The sequence below is a fragment of the Sprattus sprattus genome, assembly GCF_963457725.1.
Source record: "Sprattus sprattus genome assembly, chromosome: 2".
Lineage (NCBI taxonomy): Eukaryota > Metazoa > Chordata > Actinopteri > Clupeiformes > Clupeidae > Sprattus > Sprattus sprattus.
The window spans coordinates 66,679,411-66,696,910 of NC_137921.1; the positions used below are offsets into that span (position 1 = coordinate 66,679,411).

Here is a 17,500-nt window from a genome sequence, read left to right on the forward strand (position 1 = left end):
CAGTTGCTGTCATTATCTAACTCTAGCAGGGTACCCGCGAGGTCTTAAAAACTTGAAAAAGTCTTAAATTTAGTATTCATAATTTAAGGCCTTGAAAAGGTATTATATTTTGTCAACCGGTCTTAAATTTCGTCAACAGGTCTTAAATTTCCTTCATCAAGTCCACATTTGTTTATTGTTCGTTGTGACAACGAATCTTAGTACACCCAAACGTCGCATCCAAAATACCAGGCAACCTGTATATGACTCTGAACTGGCTGAGATGCTGACACGATATAAAGGATAAAACTAGCTAACGTTAGCTATTCACTCGCATTCCTGTTTTTTCATCTGTCTAAGTCAGTGGTTCTTAACCTTATTGGAGGTATGAACCCTGCAAGCTTCATCAGTGCATTCACCGAACCCTTCGTAATTTGAAAAATAAAATATGATTTCTTCAAACGTATGTATGTATAAAAACGGCCCGACATTGCTAGTGTGAACCGGGCCATACTGTGTGGGTCTTGACCCCTGCCGAACCCCTGAGAGTGGCTCAATAAACCCCTGGGGTTCGATCGAACCCAGGTTAAGAACCACTGGTCTAAGTCCTCTTGAGGCTTGGACCTCGATGGTTGTCATTATTGCTAGTTATGGCCCAATCATAAGTCTCCTCTTCGGACAGGATGTTGGTGGTGTCCCTTGCATGTTGGTGTCCCTGTACGTCCGTCCCAGCTGCTGTTCAATCATTGCTAACTGTGGATCAATCATTCCAATCACCTACGCTTTGGACGGGCTGTTATGTTAACCTACTACATTTCTCAAGTACTGCCATTCTCTCATGGTTGCCGGGTCTTTGACCGGTGATGTCCCTGGAGACCAGGTGGGGACATTTGGTGTCTCTTCCTGCGTGTATATTACATTGACACGCAATATCTGCCCATGTTCCGTCTGCCTCAACACCCATTAGTATTTCCAGAGGGGTGGAGGGAGTGTTTTTGACATGGCTTTCAAGCCTTCTTCTGTCTTGTGTCTTTTATGCAATGAGTGTCTTCATGAGTTGATTTCAGTCCCTGACTTCTCATTGCTGGATCTTTGCAAGTAAATGTTGGGGGGGGGGGGGGGGGGGGGGCTTACACCCTTATAAAACATCCCACATCTGGCACACACCACACACACACACACACACACACACACACACACACACACACACACACACAGCACTTAAAAACACTGTCACATCAAATCCCTCTGTTGTCTATTCCTCCAAAGAAAGCACATTCCATTGAGACTGGGTGCCAATAGACAAAATTCTATTTCAAGACTATTTCATCTTTTGCTTTCAGAAAATCTCCAGCGTCCAACATTTGTTAGAACCTTAATTATAACCTTAGTGGGTAACTGAATGACACAGGAATACTTTGACACGTTTAACATCCCACATCTCCTTGCTTTTTAAACCGGGAGGCGGCTGCTGTGAGGGGCAGGTCACTTGAGGAAAGTGGAGCAGTGTCTTGCATCAGCTGACGGGGTCAACGGGTTTGACGGATAGTCACGGTTGCTGGGGGTGGGGCATGGAGCCGGGGGCCAGGGAGGCGGGACATGAAAGGTCATTACAGGACAACGTGCAGCAACACCTCAGGCGTCAAGGTGTCAAACTAGCTGCATTCCTTCGCCGCGCCTCGCCACCTCAGAGAGTTGATCTACTGCCGTTTACACTGAAGGACGATATATTAAGGAACCGTAAATCAAAACTTGTCTTAAACAAGTTCCTTGGGTAAATTACGTGCTTAAGCGTTGGGTCTAAAACTGAGTATATATTAGGTCGGAGGTTTGCCTGCGTGAAGTGTGCGTTTGCAAACTACCAGGGTACACATCAATTACACTTGCCCTGGCTGTGTTACATGACGCAGGCAGACTATAGATACGGTGCATGCCATGATCCACATTACTCAAAAACACAACTCTCAATGGATCACCTCTGTCTCCAAGGAACGCCACTGTGTATGGATGTGTAATTACCATAAAATGAAGACTGGATGATCATTAACGCTGATTTATTACAGAAACGATACATATGTTAGCCCACGCAGGTGACTGCTGTTCCAGCAATGTTAAGAATAACCTCACGTAAAAGCTTCTTTATTGCTATTTTCTCTTAATCGATTAATTGTTAGTAACGTTGAACACACACTGCGCTGTCTGGTTGGTGTATGAAACTCCAAGACTAGACTAGAGTAAAGTGACACTGCTGTGGCCTCCAGACCATTGGAAAATCTTGCCCGCTCACGCTGGCCTTCTTCCAGTAGCCGCCCGAGATGTCAGACATTGGGAACATCGCTTACTGTTCCGATTCGACTGTGACAGGGTGGGGGGGGGGGGGGGGGGGTGGGGGAGGTTTTGCAACATAGTCAGGACCAGGCAGGAAAGCGTGCCAAGCATGAAGGGAATGTTTGGGGTTTGGGTGGGTGGGTGGGCAAAGAGTTTTTGGAGCAAGGGAGTGGTGTCTCTTCTTTCCCCTCAGCAGGCGTCACCTTGTTCCTGTTTCGTACCTCCTAAAACTGTGTTTTAAGTTTTGACCCACTTTCTCTGCCCAGAGGTCTCTCTCTCATTCTCTCTCTTTCCCTCTCACTCTCTCTCTCTCTGTGCATTCACTACCCTAGAATACAGTCCACCAGTAACTGCTAGTGTCTGGCTTTCAGACCAGAACACTTATTAAAGCTTTCCTCTATCTAACATGCCTCTTCTTGGACTTCATCACATGACCATGAAATGGGATGACAAATTGCAACAAACTGAGTTACCTGAGGCTGTGGAAGTGGGGGAGAGCCGAACTGTAGTCATTTTTTTTATGTTGTATCAGACAAGTAGTGATGTCAAGTTTTCACATTTTAGATGCACACTTAGGGATTGCACATGACTACACTTGAAGTCCAATCATTCTCGAACACATGTGCACACCACAACCACCCACTCTTTCATGCATGTCTGCTGTTATATGGTTCATATTGTATGGTCAAAGTGTCCCTCTGGCAGTCCCCTAGCAACCACAACTGCAGAAAATGCCAAGTCATTTTTCGTAATGGTTTTCTCTCTCTTCTTCCTTTGTTCTCCCACTCCTTGCCTGTCTTTCTTTCTCTCTCCCTTATTTTCCCTTTCTCTTTCTGTCTCTCCCCACCACCCACCTTCTCTCCGTCTCCACCTCCTTCCCCCCCTCTCCCTGTCTTGCTCTCTCACTCCTCCCTCCCACTCCCATATCTCCCTCCCAACTCCTTCTCCCGTCCTTTCCCATCTCTTTCTCTCTCTCTCATCTCTTTCTCTCTCTCTCTCATCTCTTTCTCTCTCTCTCTCTCATCTCTCTCTCTTTCTCTCTCTCATCTCTTTCTCTCTCTCTCTCATCTCTCTCTCTTTCTCTCTCTCTCTCTCTCATCTCTCTTTCTTTCTCTCTCTCTCATCTCTATCTCTCTCTTTGTCTCTCTCTCATCTCTCTCTCTCTTGCTTTCTTTCTCTTTCTCTCTCATCTCTCTTTCTTTCTCTTTCTCTCTCTCATCTCTTTCTCTCTTTCTTTCTCTCTCTCTCTCATCTCTCTTTCTTTCTTTCTCTCTCTCTCATCTCTCTCTCTCTCATCTCTCTCTCTCTCTTGCTTTCTTTCTCTTTCATCTCTCTCTCTCTCTTTCTTTCTCTTTCTCTCTCATCTCTCTCTCTCTCTCATCTCTCTCTCATCTCTTTCTCTCTTTCTTTCTCTTTCTCTCTCTCTCTTTCTCTCTCATCTCTCTCTCTCTCTCTTTCTTTCTCTCTCATCTCTCTCTCTCTCTCTCATCTCTCTCTCTCTCTCTCTCTCTCTTTCTCTCTCTCTCTCTCTCTCCACAGGCGTGTTCCTGCGCTGGAACCGCTCCTCTAAGTGGCTGGACGAGGCCTATGAGGAGATGGCCCACATCATCGAGTACAACAAGGAGCTGCAGACCAAAGTCAACAGCCTGAGGAGGCAGCTGGCCCAGCTGGAGACGGAGGAGGACGGCCCGTTGCAGACGCCCTAGAACCGTGACCGGACCTGGACCTGGACCTGGACCTGGACCTGGACCTGGACCTGGACCTGGACCTGGACCGTGTGACCAGGCTACCAGTCAGAACGAAGGCTCCTTCTCGCGTACATCAGTTCATACACACTTTCTTAATGGTATGGCAGACAAGTACATGATGACTGACTCACACACACACACACCCTAGCACACACCAACACATACTCGTAGCCCCTTGATCACTATAGACACACCACACACACACATACACAGCCAATTGATTACTTTGTGAACATCACACACACACAAAAACACACCACACACTGTGCCATTTCATGAATTATTTTGTAAGCTCCCTCTGCATGCAGAGCGTTTCATTTTGCATAACACATTCCAGATGCTTGGACATCCCACTCTATTCCTTCTGAGCAGCAATGTATTAACAATGATATGGTCCCTCTCAGACACAAACACTATACATGTTATGTCTGTTTAACACAGACCGTATGAATTAGGAGAGCAGTCATCTAGAGGTTAGTGACCAAACAAAAAAGTGTCTCAACTCTAGGTAAAAGCACTATTTCTTCAACCGAATAGTTCTCACATCCACGCTGCATATTCAAGCCTGTTTTCTGCCGTATTGTCTGCTTTGTAAAGGCCAGTAAAGAAACAATGTTAATACAATGAACTAATCCTTAAGGACACTGGGATAGGGTTGCTCAGACTACAGAAGTCCCCTGTGCCATTCGAAACATTGTCTAGTCCTGTATGTTGGCTTTTCAATACTAGTTATGTTTATAAGCTGCCAATTGCATCTGCATAGGTGTTTGTTGTAGCTCTACAGTTGTCAACATTATATGTAGTTGTGACGACCATAAATACTTTATAAATAGCCGATCGCATAAGCATGTACAGCATTTTCGCTTTTACTCCGTAGTTATTACTCCAAGTGATGCTTGTTTTCAGCTGACTACTAAAAGTCCAGACAGTTGTGCCTTGTAATAACTTGTTCACACGACCAAACCTGTCGCCCTGAAACCGATTTTTACAAGATTTTAAATGTCGTGCACTAAGATAACGAGAAACATTCCAGGTCTTTAGTTTCAACCCTGAAGCATCACATAATTGAGGGATGAGTAGATACCATGCACATCTCAAGACCTTTGGAGGTGAGAATGTGTGGTTGAGCAACTCGTTTTACCACTTAAACTTGACATTCATTCCTTATCCATGAGTGGTTGCGCTGATTTGAGCAGTGTCCTGATAGCTCCTAGATATCTTGGTGAAGCAGCTTTGGCTCCATGCTACTAAACTTGAGACCCGATTGCACACATACGTACATGCTTCAAATGCACTTAACCTTTGGAGAGTGTGTAGATGGCATAGGTTTCCTTTCAGCAAGGTTGAACTCTTTTATGTGGCCGATGAAGTACCTATCGGCATCCTTGGCTCACTGCCTGGGAATTAAGGAAGGCAGTTTCTGGAGGCAGTTCTGCCTGACAACATGGTGTTATGATTTACAACAGGCACACCCTCAAGGCAAATTGTAAAAAACCCACGAAGAGGGTCTGTCATGCCATCTCTTGGGGAAACACTATGTCCTACACTGGCATCCACTTATTGCTTATTTAGTCTCTTCTGTGCTCTCCCAATAGCTCTATTACAGGGGGGGCTCATTGGCATGTACCACTAAGTTTCAGTTTGTGTTCAGATGGTAGTGTCCATGTTGAGTACGTTTGATGATCTATTAGGTGTGTGTGTGTGAGGGTGTTGCGTACAGGATAGCGTTTGGGTCATGGGAGGATTTGATCAGTTCCCAGGCTGTGCCAGGATTGGCACCTTTAGGACACCTCTGGGTCCTGTGACACAGAAAAGAGCATGTGCATGAGCATGTGAACCAGAATAACACACACACACACACACACACAGTCTCTCTCTCTTTTTTTCTCTCTCTCTCTCTCTCTCTCACACACACAGTCACAGACATACACACTCGCACACACATTCTCAGACACACACACACACACACACATGCATTCATACATACATACTGCTCTCACATACAAACTACTCATACTTCTGCAAATATGCACAAGTTCTCCCTCCTTCCCTCTTGCTCTCTCTTTTCCTCTCTGCCACACACACACACACACACACACACACACACACACACACACACATAAATAATGCCCCCCCCCCTGTCATTGTTGGTGATTCTACTGGCACTCCTCGCACATTGGTTGGACGACATGTCGTCTCATTTACTTTTCACTTTGTCACTTTATGATCGTATCTCTCAAATCTACTAATCTGTGCTTCTGATGAATTAAGGGAGACGTTATGTTTTTTTTTTTTTTTTAATGTATAACTGCTGACATTGCATTGTCTGTGTGCTGTAAAAGATGCTGCATTCAAATTAATTGTGCCATGGACATGTTTTATATTATGTTGCGTTCTATTCCATGGGCATTAAAACGTCACACTGAAGGCTGTTTGTGCGTTGTCTTTCAGTGAGTCACTCGACCGGTACGAATCCATACTCCATGATTTATGTATGCATTCATTTTATACATACAGTATCTTACATACCATACAGAGAGGAAATCGTCTATGCAAGTGAGCCTGTTGAACTTCAGTGATTTTTCACACCCACGATCCTTCCTGCAGTCTCCAGAGATGGGCAGGGCAGCGAGCTTGTGGTCTTGTGTGTCCACTCTGCAGAGGGCGGAGGCGTAGGCGGCGGCGGAACCGAAATAGCCCTGCCTCCATCTTATGCTAATAGCACCTCGTGTCCTCACTCCCCACAACTGCCACCGGCATACACACACAACCCACCAGCCCCCACCCCTATGCTGCAGTCGTTGACGGGCACGAGACACTCAACCCACTCATCACTTCAGAGGGCTTCTGGAGGCCTCATGTAGTACAACTAAAGCACAACATTCACTTCTATTCAATTCAATTTTAATTATTTGCATAGAACCAGTTAACAGAAATGAAGGCATGAACTCCCTTGAGTAAGGATGTAGACGGACACTACCACGATAAAACTGCCTTTTAACAGAAAAAAACCCTTGGGCAGAATAGGGGACCCCTTTAAAACAGATAGAAAGAAACGGGGTCCCTGTGTTCTTTGTTGTCAGTCAGTCTCTAACTTATTTGAAAAAGAGACAATAAGAAACCGGATGGGGGGGGGGGGGTCAAAGAGGGGAAACCAAAGGGCAGCCAGTTACCCCGAATAGTTACCACATACTGACTACACTGTAACCACCTCTGTCTCATGCTGACAACAAACAAACAAACAAACAAACAAGGCTGACTTGAGTCAGTTTTTATAAGCATAAACAACACACAGTAACAATAGGGCATATATAGTGCCGATCAGGACACACACAAACATACACACCTGAGGTCGCAGTGAATTTTTTCTCCCGTTTCACCCATCCTGGACTGTCCTTCCTCCAGGACCCCCCAGGAGCTGTCATAACAGCCACCTTGTGACTCCCGTACCCCCCGTCCCCACCACCGCAACCAGAACAAGCCAAGTCAATTCAGCACTGATTGACATGCATGACACCTGCCCAACCCCCAAACACACCCACCTGATGACCAGCAGGAGGCCTCATCAAGTGCCTCCACTCCACTCCGAGCGGCAGCACTCTACCATCTGTACACATACACACACACACACACACACACAAACACACACACACACAAACACACACACGCACACACAAACACACACACGCACACACAAACACACACACACACACACACACACACTCCACTCCGAGCGGCAGCATACTTCCATCTGTACACATACACACACACACACACAAACACACGCACACACGCACACACAAACACACACACACACACACACACTCCACTCCGAGCGGCAGCACTCTACCATCTGTACACATACACACACAAACACACACACACACGCACACACAAACACACACACACACACACACACTCCACTCCGAGCGGCAGCACTCTACCATCTGTACCCATACACACACACACACACACACACACACACTCCACTCCGAGCGGCAGCATGCTACCATCTGTGCATGAAAGGTCCTACGCAGTACAGGGTCTCTGGAGTGCCTTCATAACCCATTCACATGTATCTGCTCGCATGTGTGTGTGTAGAAAACCACAAAAAAGCTTTACACACAGCCTACAGCAGAGCCCTCACTGGCGGGTAAGCTAAGCAGTGCCACCGGCCCGCGGAAACCCCTGTTTGCCGGCAGACCCCATACTGCCTTCCTCAGAAGTGTGCCAGTGAGTGACTTATTAACCCACCGTTATTGACAAAAGGGCTTTTTCCACTGACTGTGTCCCGTCTGACGGAGATGTGTTTTTCAGTCAGAGTTGACTTATTGATAAACCTGGGAGAGGGCGGGGGTGGGGGCTGGTACCATCATTCATGTTTTAGCCTCCCCTCAGGGCCTCTTCTTATCTAGCCATGCCAACACACGGACAGCCTTGTGTATATTCCCATGTGAACTATGGCGAAGATCAGCCACCCTCTTCTTGCCCGCAAATTCTTTGTCATACTATTGCTCTCTTGAGAGGATCTTTTCAAAACAATACAAATTGTAAGCAGTGTACCTGTGTAAATAATGAAAAACAACCAGTAGTCAATTTGCAAGCTGCCAATTGAATGGTGATTTTCTGAAAGAGTCAGTGCCTCACCAGCCACGAACCTCACCGCACGTCACGGTAGCCCTGTTTATCGCCGTGGCTTCTAACTCTTTCTAGAAAGAAAAAAGAACACTCATTGTGCATTGTGGTTTAGTTCCCCTCATTCTAGAAAGAAAAAAGAGCACTCATTGTGCATTGTGGTTTAGTTCCCGTCATGTTGTTGAAGAATGAACCATTTACCTGGATGTCAGATGACGCTTTATGGTCAAGCCTTTTTACCTATCACTCGAGCAGTCATCAGGCAACGTTCAAAATATATATATACTTTTGAAATCTTGAAAGTAGTGTTGTCTACTCGAAAACGACAGGGTCACAAACTAAAGGCATACAAATTCACGGGTTGTTACAACCTTGTACGCTATATTTGGACATGTTTAAGTTTAATACCAAATTGAAAGCGTGGGCCTAGATATATAACCTTGCATTTTGGGTGGGCGAAGGAGGGACAGTGAAAACATGTGCGACCTTGTGTCAGGCTGCAACAGCTATGACATTTCTTATGACGTAGGGTGGGAGTGGAAACGGCGGAGGAGCCGCACCTCCGGGCTTCCGCCAATCAGCGCGAAAGCCGGCTTGTGTTGAAGCCAGATGGCAGCTGATATATAACGCGTGTCCGAGGCTGATGCAAAAGAGAAAGTCGATATCATCTGGTTGCTTACTGTTTTGGCTCTGAAAAGGGACCAGCTGAAGCATCTAACGCGGGGCTGTCGATTCAAACTATCAATCTAGGCTACGTACATTGATTGGTAAGTGGATTTTTGTTTGTTTTGTTAAACCTTTTTATTTTAAATGTGTTCTGTACAGCAGCATCATCTATATTAAAGTGATAATATAGCCTGATGTATCTTTTGATAATGTTTCAATACATTCATGGGGATGCTTTTAGGTGTGTTTTGTTAAATAACTCATATGCTGCTTTTCTGGTCTAAATATTAGTCACATTTGAATTATGAGATAGTAGGCATATACATTTTGGATGGTCATCGAGATGGTCATATTTTCCAGGACTAAGCTATGTAGGCTACTACGATAGCGTGCACAAAGTATGCTCTGCATTTGAATAATTGTAAGACAATAGTTTCAAACAAGGCTAAAGCTTATGAATAGTCTGTTTTGAGGAAACGAGACTGGGTGCGTCGCGGCGTATGCAAAGGCACAGCACTTGATATACCATCAGGATGTGTCATTGTTTAAGCGAGGAGTTTATTCATGTCACCGTGCAGCTCACTCTTTCTCTGCTGTCGTGGCGACTGTAGACTCGCAAAATGACCTCGTTCAGCTGGGAGTGATGTTTTCCCCCTTAAACCCGATTTACTCAACCCAGTTACTCCGAACCAAAACAGAGTGAGACCCCCTAAATAGTTACGCAACAGGCGTACGTGACGTGAATGTCTTATCTTCCATGGCTTTGTTTAACAAAGTTCACAAATGTAGCCTACGCAAAATTGCAATTCTGTCTGTTGACCCGAAGATGAAATTATTTCGGATCTTGCCTAGAGCCATAACACCAGACAAATGATTCAGTTAGCTCGTCGTAGGCAGTGGAAAATGTCTGATTATGAGCAGCTTTGAAGGTACGTGCAAAGAAACTACCCATAGGGTTGCGTTTGTCACAGTATTCGTATGTAGACCGTATGCTTTGTATGTAGACCGTAGGTGTAAGGACAATTGAGACTAATATTTCACGGTCTTCATCCACTGCCCCTCTACCAGTCTTGGCCAAAGGCAATTAGCTCCTTCCTGACACTGTTTGCTCGAGCGTCAGCTGGGGCTGAAGGCAGGGCAATATAAAAGCCCTTTATTTACTCTGTGTGCATTGTCTTCGAGTACGCACACCTAGTACGGTAAGTCAGCTGCTAATAAATGCGCATCACACATAGTTTTTTTTTAAAATATATATTGACTTGAACATTTCTAGTTTCAAAAGAAAAGCAGATGGATGATTATTGACCAAATTAGCGTTTGAAGGACACAATTATTATTATCTCAGTTAAAAAACATAATTTCTGACTATATACATATCATGCTATATTTCCTATTTACACTCATTTCATGTTTGTTTCATGGGAAACATGAACCATTTTAAGCAACCCCAAACTATTGAACGGTAGTGTAGCTTATGGAATCCTAGTAAGTTCCATTGTACTTCAAAATCCGTGGAAACAGTAACGAAGTTAAAGTTAAACGACGTTAAAGGAAAGGTAATAACATAAAAAGCATTCTACAAGAATTGTTAAGGCAGTCGAGTGAGCTTGTTTTAAAATTGCGAAAACCATTAAAATACACTACGTATACAGTAATGTCAACACCGAGTGGCAATGTAGAAACTTTAAAGATGCTTTAATTTAGCCTAAGTTGTTGAAGACACGTTTTTCAAATAAATAGATCTCGAACGTGCTACTGCAGTTAATACCAATTTGAATTTCTTAAGGTATGCTAAATGATGACGATCTCTTTTACATGCAAACGATTTCTGTTCGTCTCTTCACTGCCGTTATTTACATTCTTTAGTTCTCTGGGTCTCAGTACTTGAGTAGAAAGGTTGGTCTGAGAAACACTAGCTTACGGAGGTTCACGTTTTTGAGCCGTTACTAACAAAGCTTTTTGTTTCCTCCGCTCCTCTTTACAGGAAACTGAAGATGCCAGTACTCAGAGTCCTTAGTAGGGTTGCCAAGCAGGCCCTCCTTGCTCCTGGCTGTGGATGCCAGCCACTAGCTGTGGCCGTGCGTAACATCAGCTTCTCCCCACGCCAGGTCACCTCAGGATCCGATGCCAGCTTCCACTCTGTCTCCTTCTCTGAGACAGACCATCCCAAAGTCCTCATCACAGGTAGGCGGCACAGATGGTTCCCACATTCCAGTGTTTTCAAAGCTGTTGGTTGAGTAGCAGATGCCCTTACTGGAATTTTATAAAATATATAAAGGGACATTCCACAATGTGTGTTACCAGGAAACAATGACAAATGTTTTCACTTCCTTTACACGACTTCAGTGAGATGTCATGCAATCTCAACTGCTTTGAACTCCCTTTATGTATTTTATAAAATTCCAGTTAATATACATTGATCAAGCTGTCAAGCTGATACACATTACATTTATAATGTTGTCTCTTCAGGTGGCCTTGGGCAGCTCGGTGTGGGTCTTGCCCAACTGCTGAGGTAAGAGCATGTATAACAAATTACATGTCCACTCTCAGTTTCTCCATGTAGACATAGTGCCAAATGTTGGATGTGACTGTTTGCATACAGTCAATAGTTAACAGATCATGCCAACAAATTCTGTTGAAGTCCAGCAGAACTTTCGAAAGAGTTTAATATACCACCAGAGAGTAGTCGAGCACAGCCTTATTGTTGAGCCGATTGTTTTCTGTTTCACAGAAGGAAGTTTGGAAAGAACAACGTCATCCTGTCAGACATCAGAAAGCCACCAAGTCACGTCTTCCACAGCGGTAAGTGTTTCAGAAAGCAAGTCAGTCCTTTAAAAAAAACGAATGCTCCTACCAGAAAACCTCTAGGATTTCACTGAGGTTTGCCATCTTAGCACTGGTTGTGTTTCAGTAGGTCTCTACCCCCCCCCCCCCCCCCCCCCCCCTCAGAGCACCTACGGTTGAAACCTTAAGCCTGATTTATGGTCAGAGGCGCCCTTGCGCGTTTTCACGTCTTGCGTGCGTCGGCCCCTTTTTCAAGACTTGCACCATTTTACGCAAGCCTATTGTTCGGGGGGTGAATAACTTGCGCTTACGTGCTTACGCGTTGCGTCTGAAACTGAGCATATATCGGCCTTAACTCTGCTACTTTGATCTGTCCAAACAATGACAGCATTGTTAGAAGTGTTTGCTTGTCAGAAAACTGTACTGTAAGTCTGCTTTTTAGGGGTGTGTGCTGCATTTTTGTACAGCAGCATTTCATATTGTAAATGAGGAGATCATATCTCGCCTTAACATGTCACTGGATTTCGGATACTGCAAATTTGTTTTCCAAGAATGTGCCAGGCTGATCACAAGGTGTGGTCTCCCCCGAGGACACGTCGGAAAAAAAAAATTGATAGTGACAGTTTTGATGCTTGCAAAAGTGTGTTTTTTTTTAAGATTTTCAAGCAGGGATGTATCCAGTTTAGAAGTCTTTACAGAAGGGTATACAGGTGTGTTTTGTTTTGTAAGACATTACTAAAACATTATTGTAGAATAATTTGTGACTATACAGACTGTTTTTAGGAGAAGGTAAATAGTATTGTCTGGGCAGAATGCACACTGAAAGGGCTGTGAATTGATTTGGTGTGAAAACAGACATGGTCAGCACCTCTGGAAATGAATAGTTCCATTACAGCAAAACAGAATTAAAACACGAAGTGAACCGTGACTGGCCTGTCAATATCCAATCCTGAGCTGACCTCTGGCACTATAGATGTGTTTTATTGGGGACAGAAGCTGTTCTGCTACAGGGAAATAGATTGCTGTGATATATATTATCCAGTCAACCAGCTTGTCTTCTTTCAGACAAGGCCACCTGCTTTGAGCATCACAAACGTCACCCTGGAGAGACGATATCATCTTTGTTGTCCTCTTTTGTAGCTCTGCCCACACAGCTGAAAACTCTCCTGACACCAAATTATATGTAACTTGACACCCTTTTTTTTACGGAAAACTACCTGCACAGCAAACTTGAAAACAGATGTGTCATAGTAATTGAATTAAATTAAAGGTCTGAGGATACAATGAAGTGTAGAATTTTTTTATTTATTTTATTTATTTATTACAAGGATAGCCCCTTGAGATGCGCCATCTCGTTTTCGAGGGGGTCCTAATGCAGTATAGTACAGTAACAGAAAATAAAAACAGAAATTGAGTACAAACCGTAGACACACACACATACACACTCACTCACTCACTCGCCGACATTGCTCTCCAAACTACCCCACCACCCACCACCCAGCATTTACAACAAGACAACAAAAAACCCAAAAGAAAAGAAAGAAAAAACAGACCAAGTCTTGAAAACCCCTCACCCTTTTTTTTACGGAAAACTACCTGCACAGCAAACTTGAAAACAGATGTGTCATAGTAATTGAATTCAATTAAAGGTCTGAGGATACAATGAAGTGTAGAATAGTCTGCATGAGTTGCTTTGGAGTGTTAACTGTTTTAGTGGCGAAGTGTCCATTTCATTGGTGGGTGAAGTGATGCTACGGAATTGGCTCATGTGCTTTTGCCTATCCCTCTACAGGGCCCTTCATCTACGCAGACATCCTGGACTACAAGAACCTGCGGGAGATCGTCGTGAACAACCGAATCACCTGGCTGGTGCACTACAGTGCCCTACTCAGTGCCGTCGGAGAGGCCAACGTGCCGCTGGCGCGTGCGGTTAACATTACTGGTGAGTAGAGGAAGTCGTACCACAGAATGGCATTGGCAGGCAGAATCTAGACAGGCTGTTAAGATATTACATGGATTAGAATCCGATAAGGGTTATTGATTACGTGGTGAGTCAGTTCGGCACTCTTGTGAATTATGTTCATTTTAACTGAAAAGATCTGGTCAGTCCCAATGTTAGTGTTCACATGTAATGTTTGATCGTGAGGTGATATCTTACCTACAGATCAATTTTTTTTTAAATGTAGTTGTTGAAGTAAGACTCCATAATTGCATTCTAGATAGAAGGAGGCAACCACTGTATAATACTTTTTTTTACAGTGCTTAGGAATGTTACATAAACGCAGAGAATGTTGTTCCTTCACAACCCATTCATAACATTTGAACCCTTCATCACTCCTTCTTTTTCTGGCAGGCCTTCACAACATCCTTGACATTGCAGCGGAGCATGGCCTCCGTCTCTTCGTCCCCAGCACCATCGGGGCCTTTGGCCCCACGTCACCCAGGAACCCGACCCCTGACCTTTGTGTGCAACGGCCCCGCACCATCTACGGTGTCTCAAAGGTCCACGCCGAGCTGATGGGAGAGGTAAGCTGGATGTCCGAAACACACCCTCACGCATGTCGTCGTTGAGCCAAGACTTTGTGTCCGAGTTTGGAATGTGACTTTCATACCGCTCTCTCTTTCTCTCTCTCTCTCGCCCTCCCACCGACAGTACTACCACCACCGCTATGGCCTTGACTTCCGCTGTCTGCGGTACCCTGGAATCATCTCGGCAGACTCCCAGCCTGGGGGTGGCACGACAGGTGAGAAAGCCCCTGGACCTGGGCCATGGGAACACTATGCTCCGTGCTGAGATGGCAGAGGAGAACTTTCTGAGCCTTTCCCGCCAACTCGTGACACCAGTGCGCTCTCCTCTGGGGGTGGGGGTGGGGTGGGGGTGGGGGGGTTGCGTAACCGAGAGCAACTTTGACGAGGGAGGCATTCATGTCTGTCCCTCGTGCCCCTCTATTTTTAACCCATCACAAAACAGAACGGACGTGTGGGATTGGTCCACAGTCTTGCCAGCTACTGCGTCTCACATGGGCTCATCTCTCAGGGTTGTGGTTGGGTTAGCTGGGGTTTATGTGAGCCTGGTGAATCCCAGTGTGATCTCACAGTGTTCAAGACCGCACCGTCCATGTCTCAAATCATTCCTTAGAATTGCTTTCAACGCTATTGTAGAGCAAGGTGTTAACCAGACGAATACCCACTGACAAAATACATACCAGAAAAAAAATATAAAAAATATATACCAGATAAAAAATAAAAACTATATACCAGATAAAAAATTAAAAATATATACCAAAATATATACCAGATCCATGCTCAGGCCTGTTGTCTGCTTTGGATAAAAGTATAGTAAACTAGGCTGCCTAGTTCTGTTTCTGTTCAGCCATATTTGTTAATGCCCCCTTGGGTTCTCTTCTTTGTAGACTATGCTGTTCAGATCTTCCACGACGCCATCAAGACGGGGAAGTTTGAGTGCAACCTGAAGCCGGACACGCGACTGCCCATGATGTACATCGACGACTGCCTGCGTGCCACGGTGGAGGTCATGGAGGCTCCGACGGACCTGCTCAGCATGCGCACGTACAACATCAACGCCATGAGCTTCACCCCGGATGAGCTGGCACAGGAGGTGCAGAAACAGCTTCCTTCCGACCTGAGCGTCGACTACAACATCGACCATATGCGACAAGCCATTGGTATGAACGCTTACAATTTTTTTATTTTATTGTATTGTTATAGTTAGTTTCTAATATGTAGGCACTCTGAGATTCCTGTGAATGAAAAGTGCGTTAAAAATAAAATTAATTATTATTATTAAAAAAAACAGAGGCATCTTTAAAAAAAAAAATCTTTAAGAAAGAAGATTTAAGAAGATTTGATTAAAAACGAAATTTGACCAAATATTCCCAAACTAATTGTTCAGAATTTTTTTTTTTAAATTGTTTCAATTCCAAGTGAGCTATTCTAGACACTATAGGCCTTCATCTAACTGATATCTTTATCTTTTGTCTGTTCCCACTAGCTGACAGTTGGCCGATGAACTTTGATGACAACAACGCTCGCAAGGATTGGGGCTGGAAGCACGACTACGATCTGCCGGAGCTTTGCCAGACTATGCTCAACTTCATTGGCTCCGAGAGCCGCATGGCTCAAGCCAACTGAGTCTGTTGCAGAGGGCATCACGACGTGTACATAATGTAAAAACTGTTAGCTTTAGCGAAGAGAGAACCCGTGGTGTGTAAATAGTCTGTTTCTCTTTCTCGCTCTCTCTATGGCCCCTGTTGCGCCTTGGGCGTTCGGATCACGAGTTAACAGCCGAGCCACATCGCCTTGTACCCATGTCTGTAAAGGGTCTTCAAGGTGTCCATTTACCCTGCAAAGGATGTGGTCAAATGCGTCTTGGTGGTCATTTACACTTGTGTTTAGCACTGTCCACCTGTGATCCGAACGGCCAGAATGCAATGCAAAGCCAAGTGTAAACAGGGTCTATCTTTTTTTTGTTGCTTGGGAAAGCCTTGTCTTGTGTTGCCTTGACTTCCAGGTCCAGTACTGTGAGACGGTTCCTTTCTTGGTACTCTGGCCCTTTAAGTGGGTACAGAAGACCTCCTGCCTCCCCTCAGAGAAGGCTATAAGTATGTCATAACATCCTGTTGGAGCTCTGAAGAAGAAACAAGCTCAAGAAAGTGTGTGCGTCAGGGGGGAGGACACCTCACACACAATAAGAATGTACTTAGGTCATTAAATATACATGTGCAATTCAGGGATACAGTAAGCCAAAAACACATGAATATGATTGTGTCAGAGGTATAAATGGAAATGCCCATCAGTTGAAGATAAATGTTTTTTAAAGGGCTCTCTTTCTTTTTATTGTTTCCTTTTGTTGATTTTTTTTGTAAGTGCTATTCATATTTTTGTAATTATACAACACAGCTCAGATAACCGGTGTTGAATAAACATATTTCTGTGATGAGGTCAAGGGAAAATGATGCAAAAAAGGAACGCCCTGGCGATAAGAATGTGGGCTCCTCGCCTCGCTGGACACGAGGTTCCATTGGGACATTTGGTGACGCTCACTTTGGTGATGGAAATGTTTCTGAGCTACACTTGTGGTATATCCGCGTCTGCTGTCATCTGTTATTCTACATCTATTTATTTCGTCTGTAAATGTATGGCCATTTGCATAGCTCTGCCTGAAAATGATATGAATCTCTTCCATGATTTGTTTGGGTGACATTGTCACACATAATATTCCCTCAATAGCTACTTGAGTCAGGAGCACAGCATAAAATTGATAAATATGCCATTTTCCTTTTTTCTAAGTTAAGTTTTGGTAAATTGTTGCTATTTAGAAAGTATTTTGTCATGACAAA

At 44.5% G+C, this 17,500-nt stretch overlaps 2 protein-coding genes across 2 annotated transcripts in view; both read left to right on the forward strand.

Moving 5' to 3' along the window:
- The window catches only part of mtmr9 (myotubularin related protein 9), a gene marked incomplete at both ends in the record, with an annotated part of 19,281 nt that extends 15,268 nt beyond the window's left edge, over positions 1-4,013 (forward strand). The window contains one exon of the mRNA XM_080832643.1: positions 3,847-4,013. Coding sequence (XP_080688769.1) covers positions 3,847-4,013 — 167 coding nt within the window. The remainder of the gene's footprint in view (positions 1-3,846) is intronic.
- Positions 4,014-9,328: 5,315 nt separating this feature from the next.
- tdh (L-threonine dehydrogenase) overlaps positions 9,329-17,500 on the forward strand; it is an 8,205-nt gene continuing 33 nt past the window's right edge. Inside the window, exons 1-9 of the mRNA XM_080832654.1 lie at positions 9,329-9,457; positions 11,341-11,540; positions 11,826-11,868; positions 12,088-12,158; positions 13,933-14,082; positions 14,494-14,666; positions 14,794-14,884; positions 15,554-15,826; positions 16,153-17,500. The exon at positions 16,153-17,500 is cut by the window's right edge and continues 33 nt beyond it. Of these exons, the coding sequence (XP_080688780.1) occupies positions 11,351-11,540; positions 11,826-11,868; positions 12,088-12,158; positions 13,933-14,082; positions 14,494-14,666; positions 14,794-14,884; positions 15,554-15,826; positions 16,153-16,292 (1,131 nt within the window). The 5' untranslated portion in view covers positions 9,329-9,457; positions 11,341-11,350 and the 3' untranslated portion in view covers positions 16,293-17,500. The remainder of the gene's footprint in view (positions 9,458-11,340; positions 11,541-11,825; positions 11,869-12,087; positions 12,159-13,932; positions 14,083-14,493; positions 14,667-14,793; positions 14,885-15,553; positions 15,827-16,152) is intronic.